This window comes from Micropterus salmoides, unplaced genomic scaffold, assembly GCF_014851395.1.
Source record: "Micropterus salmoides isolate LMB-PRFRI ecotype aquatic unplaced genomic scaffold, ASM1485139v1 Ms_hic_scaffold_17, whole genome shotgun sequence".
Lineage (NCBI taxonomy): Eukaryota > Metazoa > Chordata > Actinopteri > Centrarchiformes > Centrarchidae > Micropterus > Micropterus salmoides.
Genome location: NW_024040817.1, coordinates 33,679,907 through 33,703,189, shown reverse-complemented (window position 1 = coordinate 33,703,189; position 23,283 = coordinate 33,679,907). Strand labels below are relative to the sequence as shown.

The following is a 23,283-nucleotide window of genomic DNA, read 5'->3' as shown; positions in this document are numbered from 1 at the left end:
TTTAAGGTTATTTTCTTCAATCAAGTTTCCCTCACCACTCTCATAAAAACTAAAAGACGACCAGACTTCAGAGTGACTGAAAAATCCACCATGTTGTCATTGACCCAAACAAACCCACGTTGCATTCTGCGCATGCGCGCCTGAGTCTGGGAGACAGTGGGAGACAGTGGGAGACGGTGTTTGCCATGAGATAATAATAGAAACTGTACTCCGTTATCATGGTAATTAAAATGTGTACGGTAATTATAACCGTCGGGAATTTTACCATGGTTTACCGTTAAACCGGTAATCGTTTCATCCCTGCTCATGGGAGTTTTTTCTCTCTTAAGTAATAATGTAAACAGCTTGGGCGTTGTGACCATCTTCAACAGTTGCCCTTTGAAGGAGGGGGAAGAAGGAAAAAACTGAAAAAGCAAGGCTCCAGAGGAAGAATTAGAAATTGGTTAAGGGGACAGAGTCCTCACCTTCTTACCCAGTAATCACATCTAGATGTGAATACCACGAAATGAGAGCTGAAATTCTGAACTCTTGTCTCATACTCATCTTTTGATCTTAAACCCAAATGTCTTCAGTGAACAACAAAAACAAAGGAATTTGCCTTACCGTTCCAATACTTTTGGATGGGACTGTATTTAAGACAATGGTACTGGCCTACAAGACTGTCAGTAGAACTGCCCCCACCTACCTTCAGCCGTTAGTCAGACCTTATGCCCCAGCTCTAGCGCTCTGCTCAACTACCTCTGCTGCTCGGCTGGTACTGCCATCGCTCAGAGCGAGTAAAAAGCCCCTTTTCCACTGCACGGTACCAGCTCGCCTTGACTCGCGTTTTTTTGGGGGGGGGGTTTCCATTGTGAAAAAGTTGTACCTGTACCTCAAGCGAGCTGAGGAGATACTGAAATGTGACGTGACGAGAGAATTGTCACTATTCACTGCATCATCATTGCGCACGCCTGACAGAGGCCAGCAACACAAAGTTTTATATTTTACAATTTTCATACGTTATTTCATCACTAAATCCACTTCTGAGAAGTTTTGAGGTGAGAAATCAACTGTGTACATTTCGAATATTGACAGTTTTACAAAAAGTGATGGCGGAACAAAAATGTGCTTGAAAGTTGAGGAGCTCTGCAAGTGGCGGCGTGGGAAGCCTGCGGCAATCCACAGGAGGGGCTTCCGAGGCCGGCCAGCCGCCCGCTCACAGAACCCTCAGGTCCCACTTTCACTGCTGCAGCAACAACAGCAGAAGAAAACACAGCTATAAGGTTTTCATACCGCTTATCTGTCTTTACATTCTGAGGAATGTTGAAACATTTTAACTTAAATCAAGAGACGGCTGTGTGTGGGTTGCTGGTGTGTGTCTCGCATTGAAAATTACATCTTGGCAGTTGTGTGTGGCGTCGCTATGACGACCAGCTACATTGAGGGGTACTATCTGCAATGGAAAACGGAGCAGGGCCAAATAGAGGCGAGTAGAGGCAAGTAGAGCTGGTACTGGTAATGGAAAAACAAGTCTGGCAAAAGTCTTAAGCTGATGATACACAGGGCAACTTTTTGAGCAATGTTGCTAGGCAATCTTGCTGGAGGCAAGTCCGATGTTTTGAACGGATAGCAGCGGTGCAGGGCGGGTGGTGAGGGAGGGGGATTACGGTAATAATCTTTACTCATTACCAGCACGATTGCTCTAAAAGTTCCTCCGTGTATCATCAGCTTTATACAGATGCAAAAGTTGCTAAGCTAAGTCACAACTGTTCTACTTCCATTATTATGCTATTATTGTTGTATCAGTGTCATAAAATGGTCTAAAAATGATGACAATATGGGAAAAGATATCATTCAACGCAACCTTTAACACCGAAAGAGCCATTTGAACTCGGTTTCCACGGAAAAGAAAACACTGGGAGCCGCAAATACTTTTTGACATCTAAAATGAAAAAAACCTGCATTTATTTAAAAAAAAACAAAAAACAACAACTTCCCTTTCATGCTTAGGGGTTCACCCCAGCCACACACTTATTAGTGCTTTGAACATTTTGAATTCTTGAAAAAATAATAACAATGTCTGAATGTCTCTGTCAAATAAATTAAAAAGCTGAACTTAAAATATCCATGTAGCAAACAAAAGCAAAAAACGCCGTGAGCCGTCATCCTTATAGTATCGCCTTTGGGCTTTCAGAGCATGTAGCGGAGCCTTGACCTGAATTTAAAAAATAAATTGAGAAAAAAAGCACTGTGTCACTAAACAATAAAAAAATAAATATTTGCAAAATATCTGCATAAATATTTATTTTACCTGGTTAATGGGACTTCTGCTCCTGAACCTCTGCGCACAGCGTCTGCAAATCGGGGCTGTACGAAGTCACTTTCATCTTTACGCAGGACTGTAAGCTGTCATCTGTGAGGCGTGAGCGGTGTTTGTTTTTAATGTAGTTCATGGTAGAGAATAGCTGCTCACATACAGTGGGTACGGAAAGTATTCAGACCCCTTTAAATTTTTCACTCTTTGTTTCATTGCAGCCATTTTCCAAAAATCTAAAAAGTTCATTTTATTTCTCAGTAATGTACACTCAGCACCCCATCTTGACAGAAAAAAACAGAAATGTAGAAATTTTTGCAAATTTATTAAAAAAGAAAAACTGAAATATCACATGGTCATAAGTATTCAGACCCTTTGCCGTGACACTCCTATTTAACTCAGGTGCTGTCTATTTCTTCTGATCATCCTTGAGATGGTTCTACACCTTCATTTGAGTCCAGCTGTGTTTGATTATACTGATTGGACTTGATTGGGAAAGCCACACACCTGTCTATATAAGACCTTACAGCTCACAGTGCATGTCAGAGCAAATGAGAATCATGAGGTCAAAGGAACTGCCTGAAGAGCTCAGAGACAGAATTGTGGCAAGGCACAGATCTGGCCAAGGTTAAAAAAAATTCTGCTGCACTTAAGGTTCCTAAGAGCACAGTGGCCTCCATAATCCTCAAATGGAAGACGTTTGGGACGACCAGAACCCTTCCTAGAGCTGGCCGTCCGGCCAAACTGAGCTATCGGGGGAGAAGAGCCTTGGTGAGAGAGGTAAAGAAGAACCCAAAGGTCACTGTGGCTGAGCTCCAGAGATGCAGTCGGGAGATGGGAGAAAGTTGTAGTAAGTCAACCATCACTGCAGCAATCCACCAGTTGGGGCTTTATGGCAGAGTGGCCCCGACGGAAGCCTCTCCTCAGTGCAAGACACATGAAAGCCCGCACGGAGTTTGCTAAAAAACACCTGAAGGACTCCAAGATGGTGATAAATAAGATCCTCTGGTCTGATGAGACCAAGATAGAACTTTTTGGCCTTGGAAGGTTTACCTTCCAACAAGACAATGACCCTAAGCACACCGCTAAAATAACGAAGGAGTGGCTTCACAACAACTCCGTGGCTGTTCTTGAATGGCCCAGCATCTCTGGAGAGACCTGAAAATGGCTGTCCACCAACGTTTACCATCCAACCTGACAGAACTGGAGAGGATCTGCAAGGAGGAATGGCAGAGGATACCCAAATCCAGATGTGAAAAACTTGTTGCATCTTTCCCAAAACAACTCATGGCTGTATTAGATCAAAAGGGTGCTTCTACTAAATACTGAGCAAAGGGTCTGAATACTTATGACCATGTGATATTTCAGTTTTTCTTTTTTAATAAATTTGCAAAAATTTCTACATTTCTGTTTTTTTCTGTCAAGATGGGGTGCTGAGTGTACATTACTGAGAAATAAAATGAACTTTTTAGATTTTTGGAAAATGGCTGCAATGAAACAAAGAGTGAAAAATTTAAAGGGGTCTGAATACTTTCCGTACCCACTGTACATATGTGGATCCGAAGATGGACAGGACTCCAAAGGCGAAAAAAGAACTAACACAAATAAAATACACTTCAATTAAATACTTAGATTTTTTTTTTTTCTTTGTAATTTATTTTCCCAAGCCACTCGGAGCCGCAGTATAAGGATGAAAGAGCCGTGGGTTGCCGACCCCTGATTCAACGGAAGTAGTTATTGTGACAGGCCTAGCCCTGCGCGGGACTGTTTTCTTGATGCCGATCCCGCTCATTTTTTGACCATTACCGCCCGCACCCACAAACATTGTGACATGCAGAGTGAAAATCAGGACACAAATATTTGGGCTATGTTAAAACGTCAAAATAACAAACATAAATTATTGCATTCATTTTTGTCAGTAGCTTGCTTTGGTCTTGTATTGTATAAGCCCTTGTGACAGAAACCAGCATGGCTGTGCAGTGAGTAAACCTCACTCCCCAACAACTTTTTTTAACTGCCCACTCCCACCCGCAGCAGAGTAAAAAACGGCCCGCTCCCGCACGATTTGTGATGGGGTCCCAATCCCAATGCAGCCCTCTACTTGGGCGGTATCTTTTTGTCTTTTTTTTATTATTTTTTTTTCATACCTTCATGCCTACCTTTCGCTGGGATACACAGTATATGATGATATTTGAGTAAAAAACAACTAAAACCTGAGCTGCTGTGATTGTAGCATGTATGCCATTGTCTAGCCTGTAATGCTGTGTGTGTGTGTGTGTGTGTGTGTGTGTGTGTGTGTGTGTGTGTAATATTCAGTCAGCCTGCTTAGACAAGTCTTGCTGGGTTCAGTGCTGCATTTGAGATGGGGCTGGGTTGATTCATCAATGTAATTAATATTACTTTTTATTACATTACATTTGGCTGACGCTTTTATTCAAAGCGACTTACAATTGCTAGATATGTCTGAGGTCGCACGTCCTCTGGAGCAACTAGGGGTTAAGTGTCTCGCTCAGGATCAATGTGTCACAGAGGGAGTTGAACCCGCGGCTCTCACACCAAAGGCATGTGTCTTATCCTCTGCGCCATTGCCACATTATATTTAATGTTAGAATATTAAACTGATATATTTATTTATTCTAGTTACTCCTCCAAGTTGTGGATAGTGTTTACATAAAATGTGGCGTGGGTTGTGTATCCATACCTTGTTCAAAAAAAGTCCACATTCCACAAGCTGTAATGCACTAATTAGAGTTTTCTGAAAAGTTCAATATAATGTTTTTACTAGTCTGATCTAATGAGACTTATCAAAAGCATAATTATCTATTCATTTTTATTCTAATAAGATCAATCCTTTTGTGAAGTCGTATCGCTAAGGTTTAAATAAGATATTTTTAGCCATATTTTTATGTGTTTTTATAAGTTTTTTCCATTACAAGATTGAGACTTATGACTTTGTCTTGTTCTCATGACAGCTGCTCAGATCAAGAGCATGGTGAACCAGCTGGGGACCAGACAGGACACCAGTGAACTCCAGGATCGTCTGTATGTTTTAACCTTTTCTCCAGAAACTCCCATATTATTTGTTCTCTCTTCTAAACACACACACTCTTTTGGCTTTTTGGTCACCATGATCTGTTGCACTCCAATATCTCTGTTTAACTGTCCCAAATGACATGTGCCTCTATGATTCAAGGATGTGATGTATAGGAGCTGGCCAAGTGAAATGGAAATGATTTGAGAACATCTACAGGCTGACGTGTGTAAAGTTTTCTTCCTTTCCAAGTATCAACAAGAATGTTCTTTGCGTTCAGCTGCCCATTCCACACCTGCGCAGTGTGTAACACAGTCACTCTCGCGCATCAGTGGTACGTAACGTGTTGGGCAGTAATACTGTAATATGAATCTTCCCGGTAAAGTGTGTAGTGTGACGGATTGCTATTTCCAAAACAGTAATGTTATTACAGTTACTAATCACATTAAGGCTGCCCTACTCGAACGCACCATTCCTGACTTGAATGCGCGACCGCGCTGCAGCTCAGCGCCACCAGACCTTATCAGCTATTAGCCAAAAAGTAAGACAGGAGAACGGGGAGGAGAGGTATTTTCGACAGCTGTGAGTAACGTTGTTGCCATTATTGTGTCACAATCTAAGATGCAAAGAACTTTGTCGTCCGTTGTAAACTTTGTGCCACCAGCAAAAAGCTTTTAACCGCAAACAATTCTACATTGACTTAAGCTGATGATACATAGAGCAACTTTTAGAGCAATCGTGCAGGGCAACGTTGTCGTCAATGGTAAAGAATAAAGATTACTACCGTGCAAGTGTCCTTGGGCAAGATACTGAACCCCGAACTACCCCTGGCACCCTCCCTAGGGAGGCGTCCAGGAGGCATCCTTACCAGATGCCCAATCTCAACTGGCTCCTTTCGACGCAAAGGAGCAGCGGCTCGACTCTGAGCTACTCGCGGATGGCCAAGCTTCTCACCCTATCTCTAAGGGAGACACCAGCCACCCGCTTGAGGAAACCCATTTCGGCCGCTTGTACCCGCGATCTCGTTCTTTCGGTGATGACCCAGCCTTCATGACAATAGGAACGAAAATTGACCGGTAGAGAGATTACGGCTCAGCTCTTTTTCATCACAACGGTGCAGTAAAGCGAGTGCAATACCGCCCCCACTGCTCCGATTCTCCAGCCAATCTCCCCTCACTCATGAACAAGACCCCGAGGTTCTTAAACTCCTTCACTTGGGGTAAGGACTCATTCCCTACCTGGAGTTGCCACTCCACCGGTTTCCTACTGATTACTGCGCTAATCCTCATCCCAACCGCTTCACACTCTGCTGATGATGCCATCAGGACCACATCATCCGCAAAAAGCAGTGATGAGATCCCAAGCCCACCGAACTGCAACCCCTCCTCGCCACGTCTACGCCTCGATATCCTGTCCATGAATATCACAAACAGGATTGGTGACAAAGCGCAGCCCTGGTGAAGGCCAACCCTCACCTGGAAAGAGTCGGACCTAGTGCCGAGTACTCGGACCAGGACGAAAACCGCATTAGTTCCTCTTCGATCCGTGGTTCGACTATCGGCCAAACCCTCCGTTCCAGTACCTTGGAGTAGACTTTACCGGGGAGGCTGAGAAGTGCGATATCCCTGTAATTGGCACACACTCTCTGATCCCCCTTTTTGAACATGGGAACCACCACCCCAGTCTGCTACTCCTTGGGCACTGTACCCGACTTCCACGCAATGTTAGAGACGTGTCATCCAAGACAGCCCCTCCACACCCAAAGCTTTTAGCATTTCTGGGCAGATCTAATCAATCCCTGCGGCTTCCTCAGTGACTTTCTCCAGGGAAATTGACGAGAAACCCCCATCAGCCTCCAGCTCTGCCTCTACTAGAGAGGGCGTGCCAGTTGGATTTAGGAGTTCCTCAAAGTGTTCCTTCCACCGCCCAATTACCTCCCCAGTTGAGGTCTACAGGGTCCCATCCTTACTGTAACACAGCTTGGACGGTTCCCCGCTTCCCACTCCTAAGGTGGTGGACAGTTCTCCAGAAGCCCTTCGGGCCTGTCGGTGCCTTGCAACCGCCTCCAGAGTCATCCAAGAGAACAAATCCCGGAAGGCCTCCTTCAGTCGGACGGCTTCACTGACCACCAGTGTCCACCACGGTGTTCGAGGGTTACCGCCCCTTGAGGCACCTTGAGACCACAGCTTCCCGCTGAGACTTCAGCAATAGAGGCTTTGAACATTGCCCACTCATGTTCAATGTACCCAACCTCCACGGAGTTCTTTCTCTTGAGCTAATAAAGTTTAGGAACCAGTTTATTAGCCTATATTACTATCTGAAATTATAATGAATACACTAACATTAGCCCGTGCGTGCAGTCAATATTGACTACCAGCTATACAGCGTGTTGGCCTCAAAATTCCAGCTGTATTCTAACATTAACTTAGCTCTCCTTATTAGCTAGACTTCCTTACATGCTTGCTAATAACCTTTTTAAAGTCCGGCATTGACAGCGTTGTGTTGGACTGATTTGTGCAGCTGTGTTCATGAAGGAGAGTGAGAGAGAGATGGAGGGACGAGCGAGAGGATGTGCTGCGCAAAAATGGCAGCTCTACAGGCAGTGCATTAAATAGGCCTATTGAAAAAGAAACAAAAATCAATATGTGGCAGTCAGCGTTAATATTGTGGCGGGCCATCGCAAATAAATAAACATATGTGAAACACTGTATCTTGAATAGGTTTGCATCAAATGAATTGTAAGCATAACAATGAAAGCTTATGGAATGTTTCCTGATAATATTGCCTAAGGGAAGCATATATAAAGTGAAGAGGATTGGTCCGAGGACAGATCCTTGAGGAACTCCATGACTAACTTTGGCATGTATGGGAGGACTCATCGTTAACATGTACAAACTGAAATCGATCTGATAAATAGGACTTAAACCAGCTTAGAGCGGTTCCTTTAATGCCAATGAAATATTCCAGTCTCTGCAATAGGATCTGATGGTCAATGGTATCAAATGCAGCACTAAGATCTAATAAAACCAGTACAGATACAAGTCCTTTGTCTGATGCAATAAGGAGGTCGTTAGTAATTTTCACCAGTGCTGTCTCTGTGCTATGATGAGCTCTAAATCCTGACTGAAAATCCTCAAATAAACTATTGCTCTGTAGAAAGTCACACAGCTGTTTAGCAACTGCTTTCTCCAGAACCTTAGAGAGAAATGGAAGGTTAGATTATAGGTCTATAGTTGGCTAAAACATCCGGATCAAGTTTGGGCTTTTTCAGAAGAGGTTTAATTACAGCTACTTTAAAGTACTGTGGTACATAGCCTGTTGATAGAGATAGATTGATCATATCTAGTATAGAGGTGCTGACTAAGGGTAAAACATCTTTAAGCAACCTAGTCGGGATGGGGTCTAAGAGGCAGGTTGATGGTTTAGATGAAGAAATTATTGAAGTTAGTTGATAAAGATTGAGTGAAGCAAAACAGTCTAAACATATCTGGTTCTACAGCTGTTTCTAAGGTTCCTGAGTTAAGAGATAAGTTGGTGCCAGTTGAGAGCAGGTCTTGGTGAATTTTGTCTCTAATAGCTAGAATTTTATCATTAAAGCAGCTCATGAAATCGTAACTACTGAGAGCTATGGGAATACTTGGCTCAATAGAGCTGTGACTCTCTGTCAGCCTGGCTACAGTGCTGAAAAGAAACTTGGGGTTGTTCCTATTTTCCTCTATCAATGACGAGTAGTACGCTGCTCTAGCATTACGGAGGGCCTTCCTATAAGTTTTAAGACCATCTTGCCAAATAAAACGAGAATTTTCCACTTTGGTGGAACGCCAATTCCTCTCAAGTTTCCGCGATATTTGCTTTAATTTGCGAGTTTCAGTATTATACCATGGAGCTAACTGTCTTTGTTTTAGTATTTTCTTTTTTAGAGGGGCTACAGAGTCGAGTGTCATTCGCAGCGAGCCTGCAGCACTATCAACAAGATGATCGATTTGGGAGGGACTGAAATTAGCATAGGAGTCCTCCGTTACTTTGTGACTAGATAATGTATTTAGAGCTGATGGAATCACATCCTTAAATTTAGCTACAGCACTATCAGACAGACATCTTGTATAGAAATTTTTGCCCAATGGCGTGTAGTTCAGCAATACAAACTCAAAAGTTATCAAACAGTGGTCGGATAAAGAGGGATTCTATGGGAACACCACTAAATGTTCAATTTCAATACCATACACCAAAACAAGGTCGAGGGTGTGGTTAAAACAGTGAGTCGGTTCATGAACACTCTGAGAGAAGCCAATGGAATCTACCAGAGAGATAAACGCAGTACTAAAGCTGTCATTCTCAACGTCCACATGAATATTAAAATCCCCTACAATAATAACTTTGTCCGTTTTAAGGACTAAAGTTGACAAAAACTCTGCAAATTCAGATAAGAATTCAGAATACGGGCCAGGTGCTCGGTACACTATAACGAAGAGAATTGGTTGCAGTGATTTCCAACTTGGGTGCGAAAGACTAAGAACAAGACTTTCAAATGAGTTATAGTTTGGTTTAGATTTAGAGCTGATTAATAGGCTAGAGTCGAAGATAGCTGCAACTCCACCTCCTCGGCCTGTGCCTCGAGGAATGTGAGTATTAATATGACTGGGAGGGGTGGATTCATTTAGGCTAACATATTCTCCATCACCCAGCCAGGTTTCAGTAAGACAAAATAAATCAATATCATAATCTGATATTAGTTCATTTACTAGTACACCTTTAGAAGGGAGAGATCTGATGTTTAAGAGTCCACATTTAACTCTCCTATTCGTTTGCACTATTGCTCTTGTGGTTTTAATTTTTATGGGGTTTTTATGCACAGCTCCTCTTCTGTTTACCTTTTTAAATAATTTCAATGGTCGGGGGATAGACACCGTCACTATAGGATTTTCACTAAGTAACTCCTGAAATGGAGGAGCAGAGAAGTGTGTTAGACTGCGACTCTGCGTAGGGTTTTGGGTGGGTAACTGCTGAAAAAGAAGGGCAGAGAAGTGTGTTAAACTGCGACTCTGCCTCCTGGTCTCAACTCTGGGTTGTCATGGATTTGGTCCACTAATAAACTTGGCCAGATTTCTAGAAATGAGAGCTGCTCCTTCCCAAGTGGGATGGATGCCGTCTCTCCGGATCAGACCAGGTCTTCCCCAGAAAGTCTGCCAATGATCTACAAAGCCCACATCGTTTGCTGGACACCACCTCGACAACCAGCGGCGGAATGACGACATGTGGCTATACATGTCATCACTGGTCAGATTTGCCAGGGGTCCAGAGAAAACTACGGTGTCCGACCTGGTTTTTGCATATGTACACACCGACTCAACATTAATCTTAGTGACCTCCGATTGGCGTAACCGGGAGTCATTACCGCCGACGTGAAGAACAATCTTACTGTATTTACGTTTATCCTTAGCCAGCAGTTTCAAATAAGACTCAATGTCGCCCGCTCTGGCCCCAGGGATGAACTTAACTATGGCCGCTGGCTTCGCTAACTTCACGTTTCTCAAAATGGAGCTGCCAATGATCAGAGTTGGTTTCTCAGCGGGTGTGTCGCTGAGTGGGGAAAATCTGTTAGAAACGTGAACAGGTTGATGGTGCCCCGTGGACTTTGAATGCTTACGACTATTCCTCCTTCGGACAGTCACGAAGTTCAGGGCGAGACTGTTAACATACACGTCAGATTTGGTACAGATGTGAGCATGTACACTGAAGTTATAAAAACTTCCTGTTCTGTGGCGAATCGTCAATTTTGGATGCCACACCATGGGCATGTTCGTGGACAAGAACTCACCGTTTGTTCAACTTTTAATCATCAATGGGTTTAGACTGCACAGCGAAAATTTGAAGTTGATCGGACTAATTGCCTAAGAGAAGTTTGTTAAAGTATGAAGTGTGTAAATCGCCTAAAATCCAAAATGACCAGCTTTCTGTTGGGTGTCATCACAGAAATTTCATTCACGTAGGTGAAATTTTGGCCAGCAGCTTCTTTACAAGGGGTGCTAGCGAGCCATTTTGCCCATGCATGAGACCCATAAATTACGATATAGATAGACATAGAATACTACACCAAAACCATGTGGTCAATTTTATTTGCCTCATTGCCTGAACAGACAAATGAGTTGCTAGATTTAGTGGGATTTTACTTGCCTTGGGCAATGGGACAGTCCTTATTGTTGAGCCCTGGGTATGTCAAAACAGTTTTAGGTTGTTGCTTAAATTTCATATTTACTAGAACACTGTACTGTCATATGTACTAGAAAGGTGTAATTTATTGTGCAGGGTGATGGGTGATCTTGGTTGCTTGTAGAGCAACTCTCTCATCAGATTGGCTAGCAGTCTTTTGTTATTCTAATCGGTTCTGTTTCCACAGGCAGCAGATACAACACTATACCAACCAACTGGCAAAAGAAACCAACAAGCACCTGAAAGAGTTGGGATCAATACCTTTGCCTTCATCACCCTCAGAGCAAGTAAGTGTCAGTCTGCATTCGTTAATACATCACTAGTATACACTGAGTGTGGAAGGTGAGAAATTGTCTGGCAGTCAGCACAGCGAATTCAGTTAACCATTTACAGTTAGATATTTACTTTAATACATCTGCACTTCTCAACCGTACCTCAATTATGTAGTCCTGATATCTGCCTAGGTCCAGTAATAAAACCTTTATGTACTGTGTTTGTGTGGAGCTCAAAACATTTACTGTTATCTTCTGATTCTGTGCATTTGTAAAATTCCTTTTATTGATAACTTCCAGTTTTTAAATGTGTATGGTTTATCTCGTGCTACGAGATCTCCTGAGGTTAAAACATGGCAACATCTCGTCAGGTTAAAAGCTGTCTCATGAGATTGACTAACTTGACATTTCCCACATGCTGTCACACCACTCATAAATTTTCTTACCCAGTGAAAAACCATAGACTGTATGTGGAAAGCAAATCTATAACTGATAACGTCGACTTGCGGAGTTAATCAACTCCAACCAGCTGATGCGACAACAGCATACATGGTAATAGCATGATAGTAATCCGGTGCACCCAAGCTTAGCGAATATGTGGGAGAGATTCTGAATGTGCTGAAAGTTTTGAACATGAGCAGAAAACCTGTTGAAACACAGGAGATATTATAAGTGAATTAAAATTAATTCATCATTGAGGTGAAAAGGTGCCACAATCACATTTAAAGAGGTTACTACCCCAAACAAAGACACAAAATAGGAGGGAAGACTAAATTGTGTCTGTGTCAAAGTTAGCTCAACTGCACCAAATCTATTAAGAAGAGTGGTCAAAAATTCAACCAGAAGCTTGCCAGAAGCATGGGGATGGCTACCAAAAGCGCCTAATTGAGGTAAAATGACAAAGGGACATTTAACCAAATATTAACAATGCTGTATGTATATTTTTGACCCAGTAGATTTGGTCACATTTTCAGAAGACCTATAATAGACTCATAAAAGAACCAAAATTCATGACCTTATTTTTTATTTTATTTTTATTTTTTTAAAACACAGTTAATGCACCATTAACTGTGTTTTGAACTTTTATTTATGGTAAGAACACTTGACGCCAAACAGTGGATCACTTAACAAATCTAAGGTAGAACATTCAAAAGTTCATCCTGTTCCATTGGACATGGGAAGTCAGAATTTCGGAGTTCAAAATTTCAAATGGAGAAATGAGGACTGTTCACTAGAACTGCCACACTGTATCAGAAAAAAATCTATAATCATGTCTGTCAGCAGAGTAGCCTCCACCACCAAACTACTGTAACATTAAACACAATACTGTGAGCCGGGAGGAAACCAGGAGAGGGCAATGGAAAAATAGGAGGTTTAGCAAGTTGTGAATGTTTTCAGGAGAGGAGAAATTATTGGGCCTACTTTCATTATTATTAAAGTCATGTAATTAAGGTAACAAATGACCAACTCACTGGTAACACAGCTACACTCTGTATTTTTTCTACATGCTCCAGTAGACTCTGGTCAGCTGATATATATATTTTTTTTCTGTGGTTTTTGTAGTGCAGCAGTGTTGTTAGCAGAGGAGCTGCAGAGTGCCCTTTGTTGGGGAAACTATGCAACGCTCATGACACGAGTGAAGGATCTGTCTCAGTTTCTTTTTTAATAGTCAAATATTGGCATTTAAAAACGCTGATGCTGAGTTAAATGCAATTAGCTCATATTGGCCGATAATACTGGCCAGTCGATAAATCGGTCGGACTCTAAAAATAATGCAATTTGCCTATAATTATGCACGCAGTATAATTAATAGTATTCCAGGTTGAAGGAATTAAGGAGACGGATTTATCGGTATAGTTTGGCATTTATTTACAATTTGGAGTGACCAAAGGAGTCAAAAAGGTACAACAAAAAACAACTTCCCAAAAAAAAGAGGAAGCGCCCAGTTTAGGATACGGTTGAGACAACATGCCAGCAAACTCAAAACGTAGCTCACAGAAAAATAAATGCCACAAAGGAGAAACTAATACAATAATAATTAGGTTAACTTGCCCTCTGCCAGAAGACTGGATTCTGCCATATTTCAGCAGAAATGCAAGGCTCAGGTCAGCTGTAAAACTTACAACAAACAGCTGCTTGTTTAATGTGGAATATTTCATTAAGTTTATAACTAACTAATAGAAGCTTTTAGAGCTGGCAAATCTAAAAATATGTCTGTTTCAATTCACCAAATCACAGCTTCTCCAAAAGTCTGATTTAATTGTTATGGTAAATTGAAAAAGTGTTTTGGCATGGTAAAAATTCTAAATGTGACACTCTTTATCTTTATGAATTTCCTCCTTGTTTTTCTAATGTCTTGTGCACACTACAGGATTTTCAAATCTTAATTCATTTTTAAAACGTGGGATACCACAGACTACCAATCACGGAGGCAGTCTGTCATCGTCAACTTGTTGCTCAAAAAATAGAATCAAACTGTATAACTCGAGGCTGAGAAGAGGAAATCAACATGATTTACAGTTGATAGCGCGAGCAGATAGTCACCCTGGTCTCTCTGGCTGTTGCGGGTTTCTGATCAATATTCCATCGCTGTTCCTTTCACAGTACCGGAAATGATCCAAGTCTCCCCGGTGTCGAAATGTAAATATTAAACATGTTTGATATTTATGATTTGACCATCATTTGGGCAGATAATCTGTTCAGGCCAGCCTCAGATTGGCAGCACCCCAGCAACTGTCAGGAGGGGAAAATTGGCTCCACAATCCTCCCAGTTATCTTATTGTTTGGGGCCAGCATAACCGGTCTCTTACCACCTGTCTCCCTTTGCTCTGTGGTCTCCAGAGGCAGCAAAAGATCCAGAGGGACAGACTGATGAATGATTTCTCAGCAGCTCTCAACAACTTCCAAGGAATCCAGCGGCGTGCAGCAGAGAAGGAGAAGGAGTCTGTAGCCAGAGCAAGAGCTGGATCTCGCCTATCAGTAAGTAGAGTCAGTGGTTGTTTCGCACCACAGAATGGCAAATAACAGAATAGTGATGAAACTTCAGATTCATGCGAGTCATGTTTTGACAACCTGTGCTTTGCTGACTTGACTTTGGCAATAGTGGGTTTTTCCTTCTCCTGCAGACTGAAGACAGTTCTCGGGATGAAAAGCTTGTGTCTTTTGATAAGTAAGTGACTGTCATTCATTCAAGGTTTCTTCTAGTCTGGCAATTTAAGCAATATGGAACTTGGTATACACAAGGTGTATAATGGTGACCCATAGATTAATAATGAATAAATACAGACAAGAAGATATAGCCTTTAATGCTGTAATCTTTTTAATTTCATCACTAGTGCACATCTGTAAAAAGCATCTAATGCATCTAATTTCTACCTCATGGTACCAGCTCGCCTCGTCTCGCCTCTACTCGCCTTTTTTGGTTTTCCAGTGGGAAAAAGTTGTCTGGTCACACGGACCACTGCAGCCAACATAGCAGACTGCTATTCTGTCTTTACATTGAGTAATGTTGAAATGTTTTACTGAAATCAAGAGACAGCTGGTGTGTCACGTTGAAAGGTGTGTTGCGGCAGTTTCATCCAGCGTTGCTATGATGACCAGCTACGTTGAGGAAGTACTGTATCTGCAATGGAAAACATGGGACGGTGGGCCAACAGCGAGTCGAGTAGAGTTGAAGCAAGTTGAGCTGGTACCAGCAATGGAGAAACACCATATTGTCTTTTGAGAACATGAAATAACCCCAAAGAATACTATTTCCTATTACAGTAGACATTGCCCTCACAAATCCTGTTAGTGCCAGCGAAGCAGTCCTTTAGTTTATATATACAGTCAACATGAAACTTGTCGCCAGTAGATAGGCCTACCTGTGTTTGACAGTCAAAAATGCATTTAAAGTGACAAAATAAACACAAATCAAAGTTTGGGTAGTTGCTGTATTTTTTTATTTTTTTTGCATGGACAGTGTGTTTCCATCTCCAATAGAAAAGGCTCCATTGCACCTCTTCATGAAAACTAATGACAGAGCTTTCCATTTAGCATTGGCATATGCTGCTCTCTGCTGCTCTACATTGTAATGCAGTACACCTTCACTTTGTTTCTGTGTTGTGATTTGACTCTAATGTGGCATGGGAAATGAATGTCAATGAAAAAGTCTTTCAGTTATTAAGACTAAAAGCTAAATCATTGTCCTTTTAACAGTTTTTCATTTACAATGTGGATTGTATTCCACTTTATTTCTATTTTAAATCTTTCAAAGGCCATCACTTAAACAGATAAAACACAGCAATGTTGCATATTGCATGTGAAAGTGTAAAAACAATAATTAGTGACTTTTGCAAAACATTCTCTTTGTGTTTATGTAGTAGGCTTTGGCGGTATCTATTTTACCATCTTCAGATTTCTCCAGGTAATACGGTATTTGTGTAAACAAGAATAATCCTTCTAGAGACAAATCTGGCATTTATAAAGAGGTGGTATTATGCTTTTTGGCCATTTCCCTCTCCTTTATTGAGTTATATACCTTTTTTGTACATGTAATAGGCTTACAAAGTGAAAGTCCATCCCAAAGGGAGTTCCCATCTCCCACAGAAAGCACTGCTCTGAACTGCCTGAAAACAGGTTGTTTGTAGTCCAGCCATTTCCCTTTCATCCCTGTGACGACACAGATATAAAAAACATCAGTGGAAAAACACTGAGCTGTAGCACACACCTCCTCTCACTAGCTACCCTCCAGGCAGTCAATGGACATAAAGTTGTTTCTGTGATGTAGAGACAGAGCTCAGTTAAAACTTTATGGATGAAAGATACTTTTGTTACAAATTAACCAGCACTCTGAAACTCTTGCTCCAGTCCATGTTGCCAATCTGGTCGGCAACATATAGCCTACAGCAGAATCAAAGCTGTTGCCCTGCTTCTCGCTGACCCACCCTTCTCTGCTTCTGATTGGCTAGTAGTCCTTAACTAGGAACTGCGCATGTGCAACTCACAACAAAGATCATTTAGAGACAAGATGCATCACTCCATAGCTAAAGAAAGCCTTCAACACTGGGTGAAAAGAGGAGCTGCAGCAATGTGCAGTATGACCAAAAATATGGTGTTTTTTGTAAACCTGTTACATGGTTTAATTGTTGTATTGTACATGGTACAACAACTAAACAGGATTTTGAACTTGAAAATGAGCATAAAAGTGAAGGGGGTTATTGCTTTGTCACGTTAAAGATGATATAAGGCTGTTTCATGCACACTGCCTGCCTAAGATGAGGGTGTACTATACAAAGTACTTTCCGCAGTGAAAAATTAAGTAGAGAAAAAGGCAAGTAGAGTTAAACCTTACCATGCAGTGTAAATTCAGCTTTTCTCAGCTCAATGGCTTGTTCCAGCAGTAGATTGATATCTGGTGGCGTGTGCTGTGCACTAGCCTACAATACGTCATTGAAATATCATTTTAATAGAAAGGGAGTGTCTGTGGTTTTGATAGTATCAAAATATATCATAATACCTTGATGCCGCCCAAGCCGATTATGTAGTAAAAACAAAAATTGTTTTTCAAAGTACATCATGATACAGCACAAAGTGCAAAAGCAAGAGAAAACAAGACTGAAAACAGTGTAAACAGCAGGAAGTTTAGTTTAGTTTGTGGACACAGTATTTTGGAGCTGTGATCGGTATTCTGTTTTAACCATAAAAGACTGTGTTACATTTTTATTTGTTGCTGTTTGTGTAAAGCCAAGAGGACTGGGGTCAGATGACCACCCAGACAGAGGAGGTGGCCATCACAGAGGAGGACCTGGAGCTCATCAAAGAGAGAGAAACCAACATCAGACAGCTGGAGGTCAGCTATTACTTACTATTTCTAATAATACATACCAGGACACAGTGGAACACCATTAGCCTCCCACCATGACTGCTGTCCTTGGACCACACACACCTGCCACAGCTGATGCCTGATTTTTCCGTTTCAGTCTGACATCATGGATGTAAACCAGATCTTCAAGGACCTGGCCGTGATGATCCACGATCAGGGAGAAATGATTGGTGAGTAGCACTCGGGTGGTTGTTATTAGGGTTCTGTGGACCTGAAACCTGCACATTAAAACAGCCAGTCCTGTTATTTTCCGTTCAAACCCACAAAGCAGCAGCATCGAGACCGAATCCAATTTAGAAATGGTTAAAAATAAGAGTGTGCCGATCGATCAGTCACCGATCGTAATGGGCCGATAATTGCTTTAACTAGTTTGATCGGTGATCTCTAAAAAGATCAATCAGATGATGCAATACTCGCCAGACAAATTTTTAACCCGCAGCTAAAATTGTCAGTCAGCGGTCTGAGCAGTTTTCAAAGCTAGCTAGCACCAAAGTCCTTTTCAGACAGGAAACGATTGATGCGCCAGTTAATCATTTACAGCGTTGTGCAGCAATCAGACATGTAGCAACAAGCAGGAGCGATCATGTGAAACTGTCGTGGTCATCTCACACACATGCCCGCTAGAGCGCATAAGGCAGAGAGAGACTGATCCTTCAGTGCGAGTTTCCTGATGCGCTCTCTCGCTCTCTCTCAAAAGGAGGAGATCAGCTCTGATAGGCATCTAAAACGCTGCTGTGGACAGAGAAGATCGTAACATTACCCCACTCCTCTCTCTACTCCTCCAATGTCAACCCTCCCGTTTTCCTTGGGAAACCTGCTGGCCGTATTTCAGAATCAAAAATACTTTGTCACAATTGTCATGGCATGAGGAATAGAAATGGTAATAAAAGGTAGATAGAGTATATAAATATAAGAGTATAAATATAAAAATCAGAAAAATATAAAGGAGTGTGGGTATGTACAATATTTACATTATTAAAAATTAAGGTGAACCAAAAAGGACTAGTGAATAAATAGCAGCAGAGAATATGGCACATTAATTATTAGAGTGTTTGCAACTCTCTCCTCTGGTAAAGCTGGTGGCAGTGTGTAAAACATTAACTGTAACATTGACGGGAAGTCAACAGCACCTGCCAATAAAAGCAGAAGAAAAAGAACGGCATATTTCATTCACAAATGAATAAAAATAGATGACGTGCGAACTGTAAAAATTGACGATGTGTGAGTAAAGGCTAGAACTAAGAGTAGCCCCAAAATGTTCTGCATTAAGGTTATGATAATTGACATGTTAGTTACCATTTATAAATCGGAGACCAATGTAGACTGTGCTTCTTGCACAAGGATTTAATAAATGAAAACAACCTACTAAATTAATGACATTATAATGAATATAGTAACTATAAGTAATATTAACAATATACTAACAGAATGGAATTAATTATTTTGAAATCTCAATGTCTCTCTACCCCCTAAAGCCCATAGAACCTGCCTGAGCTTTCCAGAACAAAAAGCGGCTACTTCAGTTTATCAATGACTCATTTTGGCTGAAGCATTTTTTGTTACAGTTTTTGTAGTTTAAGTAAATTTATAAAGATGCTGTTTGTTCTGTTTTAATTAATTGCACAGGAACATTTGTTAAGCTATAAGATGTTTGCAGAAACCAGGCAAAGGCTTCTAACTATCTAAATATTAATTGTAGGGCTGGGCACGTTAACACGTTATTGCCGAAACCAACATCTGCACCCTGTGTTCAATGTTGCTTTAACTCTACCTGGTCTGTGCTTGTAAAATATCCACCGCGACTTGTAACGTCATTTCAAGTTTTTAACAGAGTGAAGTCTGTGCGAGTGAACACACTCACTGCCCCGCTACACAGTGGAAAATAGCTTTGTTTTGATATCTGATTTGATTACATTAATGTTTAAGTTGAGATTTACAAGTAATATTTCATTGCTACTGTGTAAAGGGAATACTGCTGGTAAAAAGCACCTTATTTGTTTAAAGTGTTTGCAAACCACATGCTATTACACTTTTGTATATTTAAATAAAAATTGCGCAATACACTACTTTAGAATTCGTTTTTCAATTTCACGCATAACAATGTGATTAATTGCAAATTTTAATTGTGAAAAACCTTGCCTCCGACCAGCTAATATCTGGGAGTATTTTGGATAGAGACCCAACAACATGGTGCTCTCAGCTCTGCAAATTGGAAATTTACTGCTTAACACAGCACTAAAAATGCTGTGCACAAACACATGAAGCAAAATCATCTCGGAACGCTAGACAGCAGCAAGAAACAACAAATCCTGTTCACGTTTTGTCCCCTGAAAAGGAGCGTGTTTCTGTTAGTAGCAGTCACTGAACATTGATTTTTTTCTAAATGTTTCTTCATCGCCCCCATGTTAAAAGTAATTTCTGCGTCTGACTTTCCTAACTTTTGTTATGTTAGAAACGGAGTGGTTGATGCCACAGTCCTCCCTTCCCATGGTCATACTCATTATCGTCATACAGTTATCAGTTCTTACTTTTGCATTCAAATCCATTATTATCTAAATATCACGTCCTGGAGTGCCTTCTAATTCTGCTTGTAACTGGTCAGAAAGGCCACCTCCATCTTGGCCAACCCGGAGTCAGAGTCCTGTTAGCAGCTGCTGTAAGCCCCCTCGGTACTGTATGAAAGGTGCAGTCTGGAGGCTGTGTCCGGTTCCAGATCCAGTCATTTTCACTAGGAGGCTACTGAGTTGCCTACTCGCCCCGTCTCCAGTTCTGATGCTCATTCCAGCGCTACTCCCCGAAAGCGTTCCTCACTGGATCCCCCACCCTGGGTCCCCCACCCTGGTCCTGAAAATCCTTTCCTCCCAGCAGTCCAAAGCTTCTGTGCTTGTGATGTAAACAAACACTCCCCCAGTTTTCAGAGCCAGCTAATACACACAAATCAATATTCAGCCATACCTGCCCAGCTGGTTTGTGCCAATCAGGGCCTTTTGTTAATCATTTTGGGGCTATGACTCTCTCCCATTCTGCCTTGAGGCTGTAGGAACCACATGTAACCTGCATTCTGTGAGTGCTCTGGTGGGGTAGTAAGCTACTGTGAGCTCTTTAAGATAAGATGGTGCCTGACCATTAAGAGCTTTGTAGGTGAGCAGAAAGATTTTAAATTCTAATCTGGATTTTCCAGGGAGCCAGTGCAGAGAAGCTAAAACAGGAGAGATATGATCTCTTTTCCTGGTTCCCGTCAGTAACAGAAATAAAATGTGATTTATATGACATTTTGCTGATGTGCTACAGCTATGGTCGAGGTTTGGTTAAGTTTAGGAAAACAAATAACTTGTTGGTAGGACGCTGGGATGTGATGAGGGGCTCTGCCGTCTGTTGTCTCCTATAATAGGTAGGGGTGGTGATGGAGCAGTGGATAAGACATGTCTTTGTCATGTTATTTTCTTTTCCTTTTTTCTGCTCACTGAAAGTGAAAAGTAAAAAGAGAGAGAGCAGAAGTTAAGAGATGCTGTTGATATTTTGGATACTACAAACCTGAACCATTTATACTGGAAGAATCATGTGACTTCATAAGTTCCCAGCTTACCTTGCTGTATGTTCTACCCTGCAGACAGCATTGAGGCAAATGTGGAGAATGCTGAAGTTCATGTAGAACGAGGAACAGAGCAACTCCAGAGAGCCGCCTACTACCAGGTGAGTCTTCAGCAGTTACTTTTAAGTACTGTCATTCAGTGAAGTCCCTGCCAATAACCCTCCTGTCTCTACTTTCTTTATCACAGCAAAAGTCCCGGAAGAAGATGTGTATCCTTGCTATGGTTTGTTCCATTGTGCTTGTCATACTTGGCATCATTATTTGGCAAGCTGCTAAGTGAGTAGACGCCCACAACCGATGTGTCACTACTATATTTTACTCTGCCCCTTCCCATCTGCAAGTACCTGCTTGGAATCATGAGAAGAACAAGAAGAGGCTGATCACTTCACCAAGGTCAGCAGAGGAGATCTATGCAGAGGGATAGTCAATGTGGAAAACATTTCATCTGAACTGATCAAGCTTATTTTTGAAAAATAGCTGAAAAAAGTCCTTTTTTAAACTGAGATGAAGGAGAGGATGGAGGACTGAGGTAGAGTAGGGGAGTTATTTAAGAGATGAGATTCCTTAATTTGCTTTATACACTCATTTCTTCTCTTATTTACTGCACTAACACTAGATGTTACAGTATTTCAAATGTTAAAATGTTATTGGCAATTATTTGAGAACAGGTATGGTGGGGGGAGGGAGGAGATTGTGCAAATTTGTGGTTTTTAGGGGCTGTAAATATTTTTTTGTTGCCTGTTGTTGTGGCATGTTCTGATGTAATGTGTGTGTAGTGCCACAGGACCCGCTGTGGCTCCTGACCTTCACAGTAACATTACATGGGACCTATTTAACTTTTGGTGATGATGGCAGCCGTGGTTGTAAAATACATATTGTAAAATGAACAGATTACCCATATGAATCAAATTTTGTCTGTAAATATTGTGCTGCATTATATTCTGCTAAGAACATTGTGGAAGATGAATAATTAATCTCAGAAATGAATCCAGTGTCAAACCAAAACATTTTTAAATTAATTTCTATGACTCCCAGTATCCATAATAAATGTAATAAACACTTCTGCGTGCTCAGAGTAAAATTTTGTTCTTAAAGGTAAACTAAGGTTTATTACAATTTGCATTTTATTTTTTATGATTTTACCCATAATTTCATCAGTTATGATGATGTTAAACTCGCCAAAGTAAATGCTAAGATCTGGAAACATGCATCATCAATAAAAAATGGGTCAAGAAACACTGCATAAATGTTTTGTTAAGACTTGGTTTCAGTTCACAAATAACATCAGAGAGCTGTCCTTGGTGAGTTAGGACTGAGTGACAAGCAGATTGCTCTTACACACACAGACAGACAAGAAAATACATATTTAGGAAATGTATATTGAGAATAATCTGTATACGGGCCAACACACTAGTCACACAAGTAAAGATCCAATTTGTGACATAATTAAAGCATAACTGAAATCAAATGTTCGCATGATTGATATTACAGTATGTTGGCAAGGCTGTGAAATATAACAATTCTGGTGAGTTTGAAAGAACTATATATTCAGACAATATGTTTGATATGAAAAATTGTGTATTTCCAGATTAAAAAATGTAAACCTTTCTAATTAAAGGAAAGGATATATGGAGAACAGTGGGGTTTTTTTATTAGGGCCCGAGCACGACCGTGCGAGGTCCCTATTGAATCTGCTCGGATTATTATTATTATTATTATTATTTTTTTTTTTTTTTCTGCAAAGTAGGCCCAAATGACATGGCCTAAACATACTCGAAAACTCACCAAAATTTGCAAACATGTCAGAACCGGTGAAAAATTTCGTATTCTACAAGTTTCGCACATGGGCGTGGCAAAATGACTCGCTAGCGCCACCTTGAAAATTGGAAATGATTAGCCCCTCGTTCACGTTCAACCTACATGTACGAAATTTTCTGGGGACATGTATCGTATCAAGACGCACAAAAAAGCCTCAAGAACCCATAGCCTAAAGTCAACAGGAAGTCGGCCATTTTGAATTTT

At 41.2% G+C, this 23,283-nt stretch overlaps 1 protein-coding gene across 4 annotated transcripts in view; it reads left to right on the top strand.

Moving 5' to 3' along the window:
• stx12 (syntaxin 12) overlaps nt 1–22,894 on the top strand; it is a 29,745-nt gene extending 6,851 nt beyond the window's left edge. For all 4 annotated transcript variants that reach the window (XM_038724856.1, XM_038724854.1, XM_038724855.1 and 1 more), the window contains exons 3-10: nt 5,266–5,335; nt 11,722–11,821; nt 14,648–14,785; nt 14,932–14,975; nt 17,531–17,636; nt 17,767–17,839; nt 21,280–21,362; nt 21,449–22,894. In XM_038724856.1, coding sequence (XP_038580784.1) covers nt 5,266–5,335; nt 11,722–11,821; nt 14,648–14,785; nt 14,932–14,975; nt 17,531–17,636; nt 17,767–17,839; nt 21,280–21,362; nt 21,449–21,541 — 707 coding nt within the window. In that variant the 3' untranslated portion in view covers nt 21,542–22,894. The remainder of the gene's footprint in view (nt 1–5,265; nt 5,336–11,721; nt 11,822–14,647; nt 14,786–14,931; nt 14,976–17,530; nt 17,637–17,766; nt 17,840–21,279; nt 21,363–21,448) is intronic.
• The last annotated feature ends 389 nt before the right edge of the window (nt 22,895–23,283 follow it).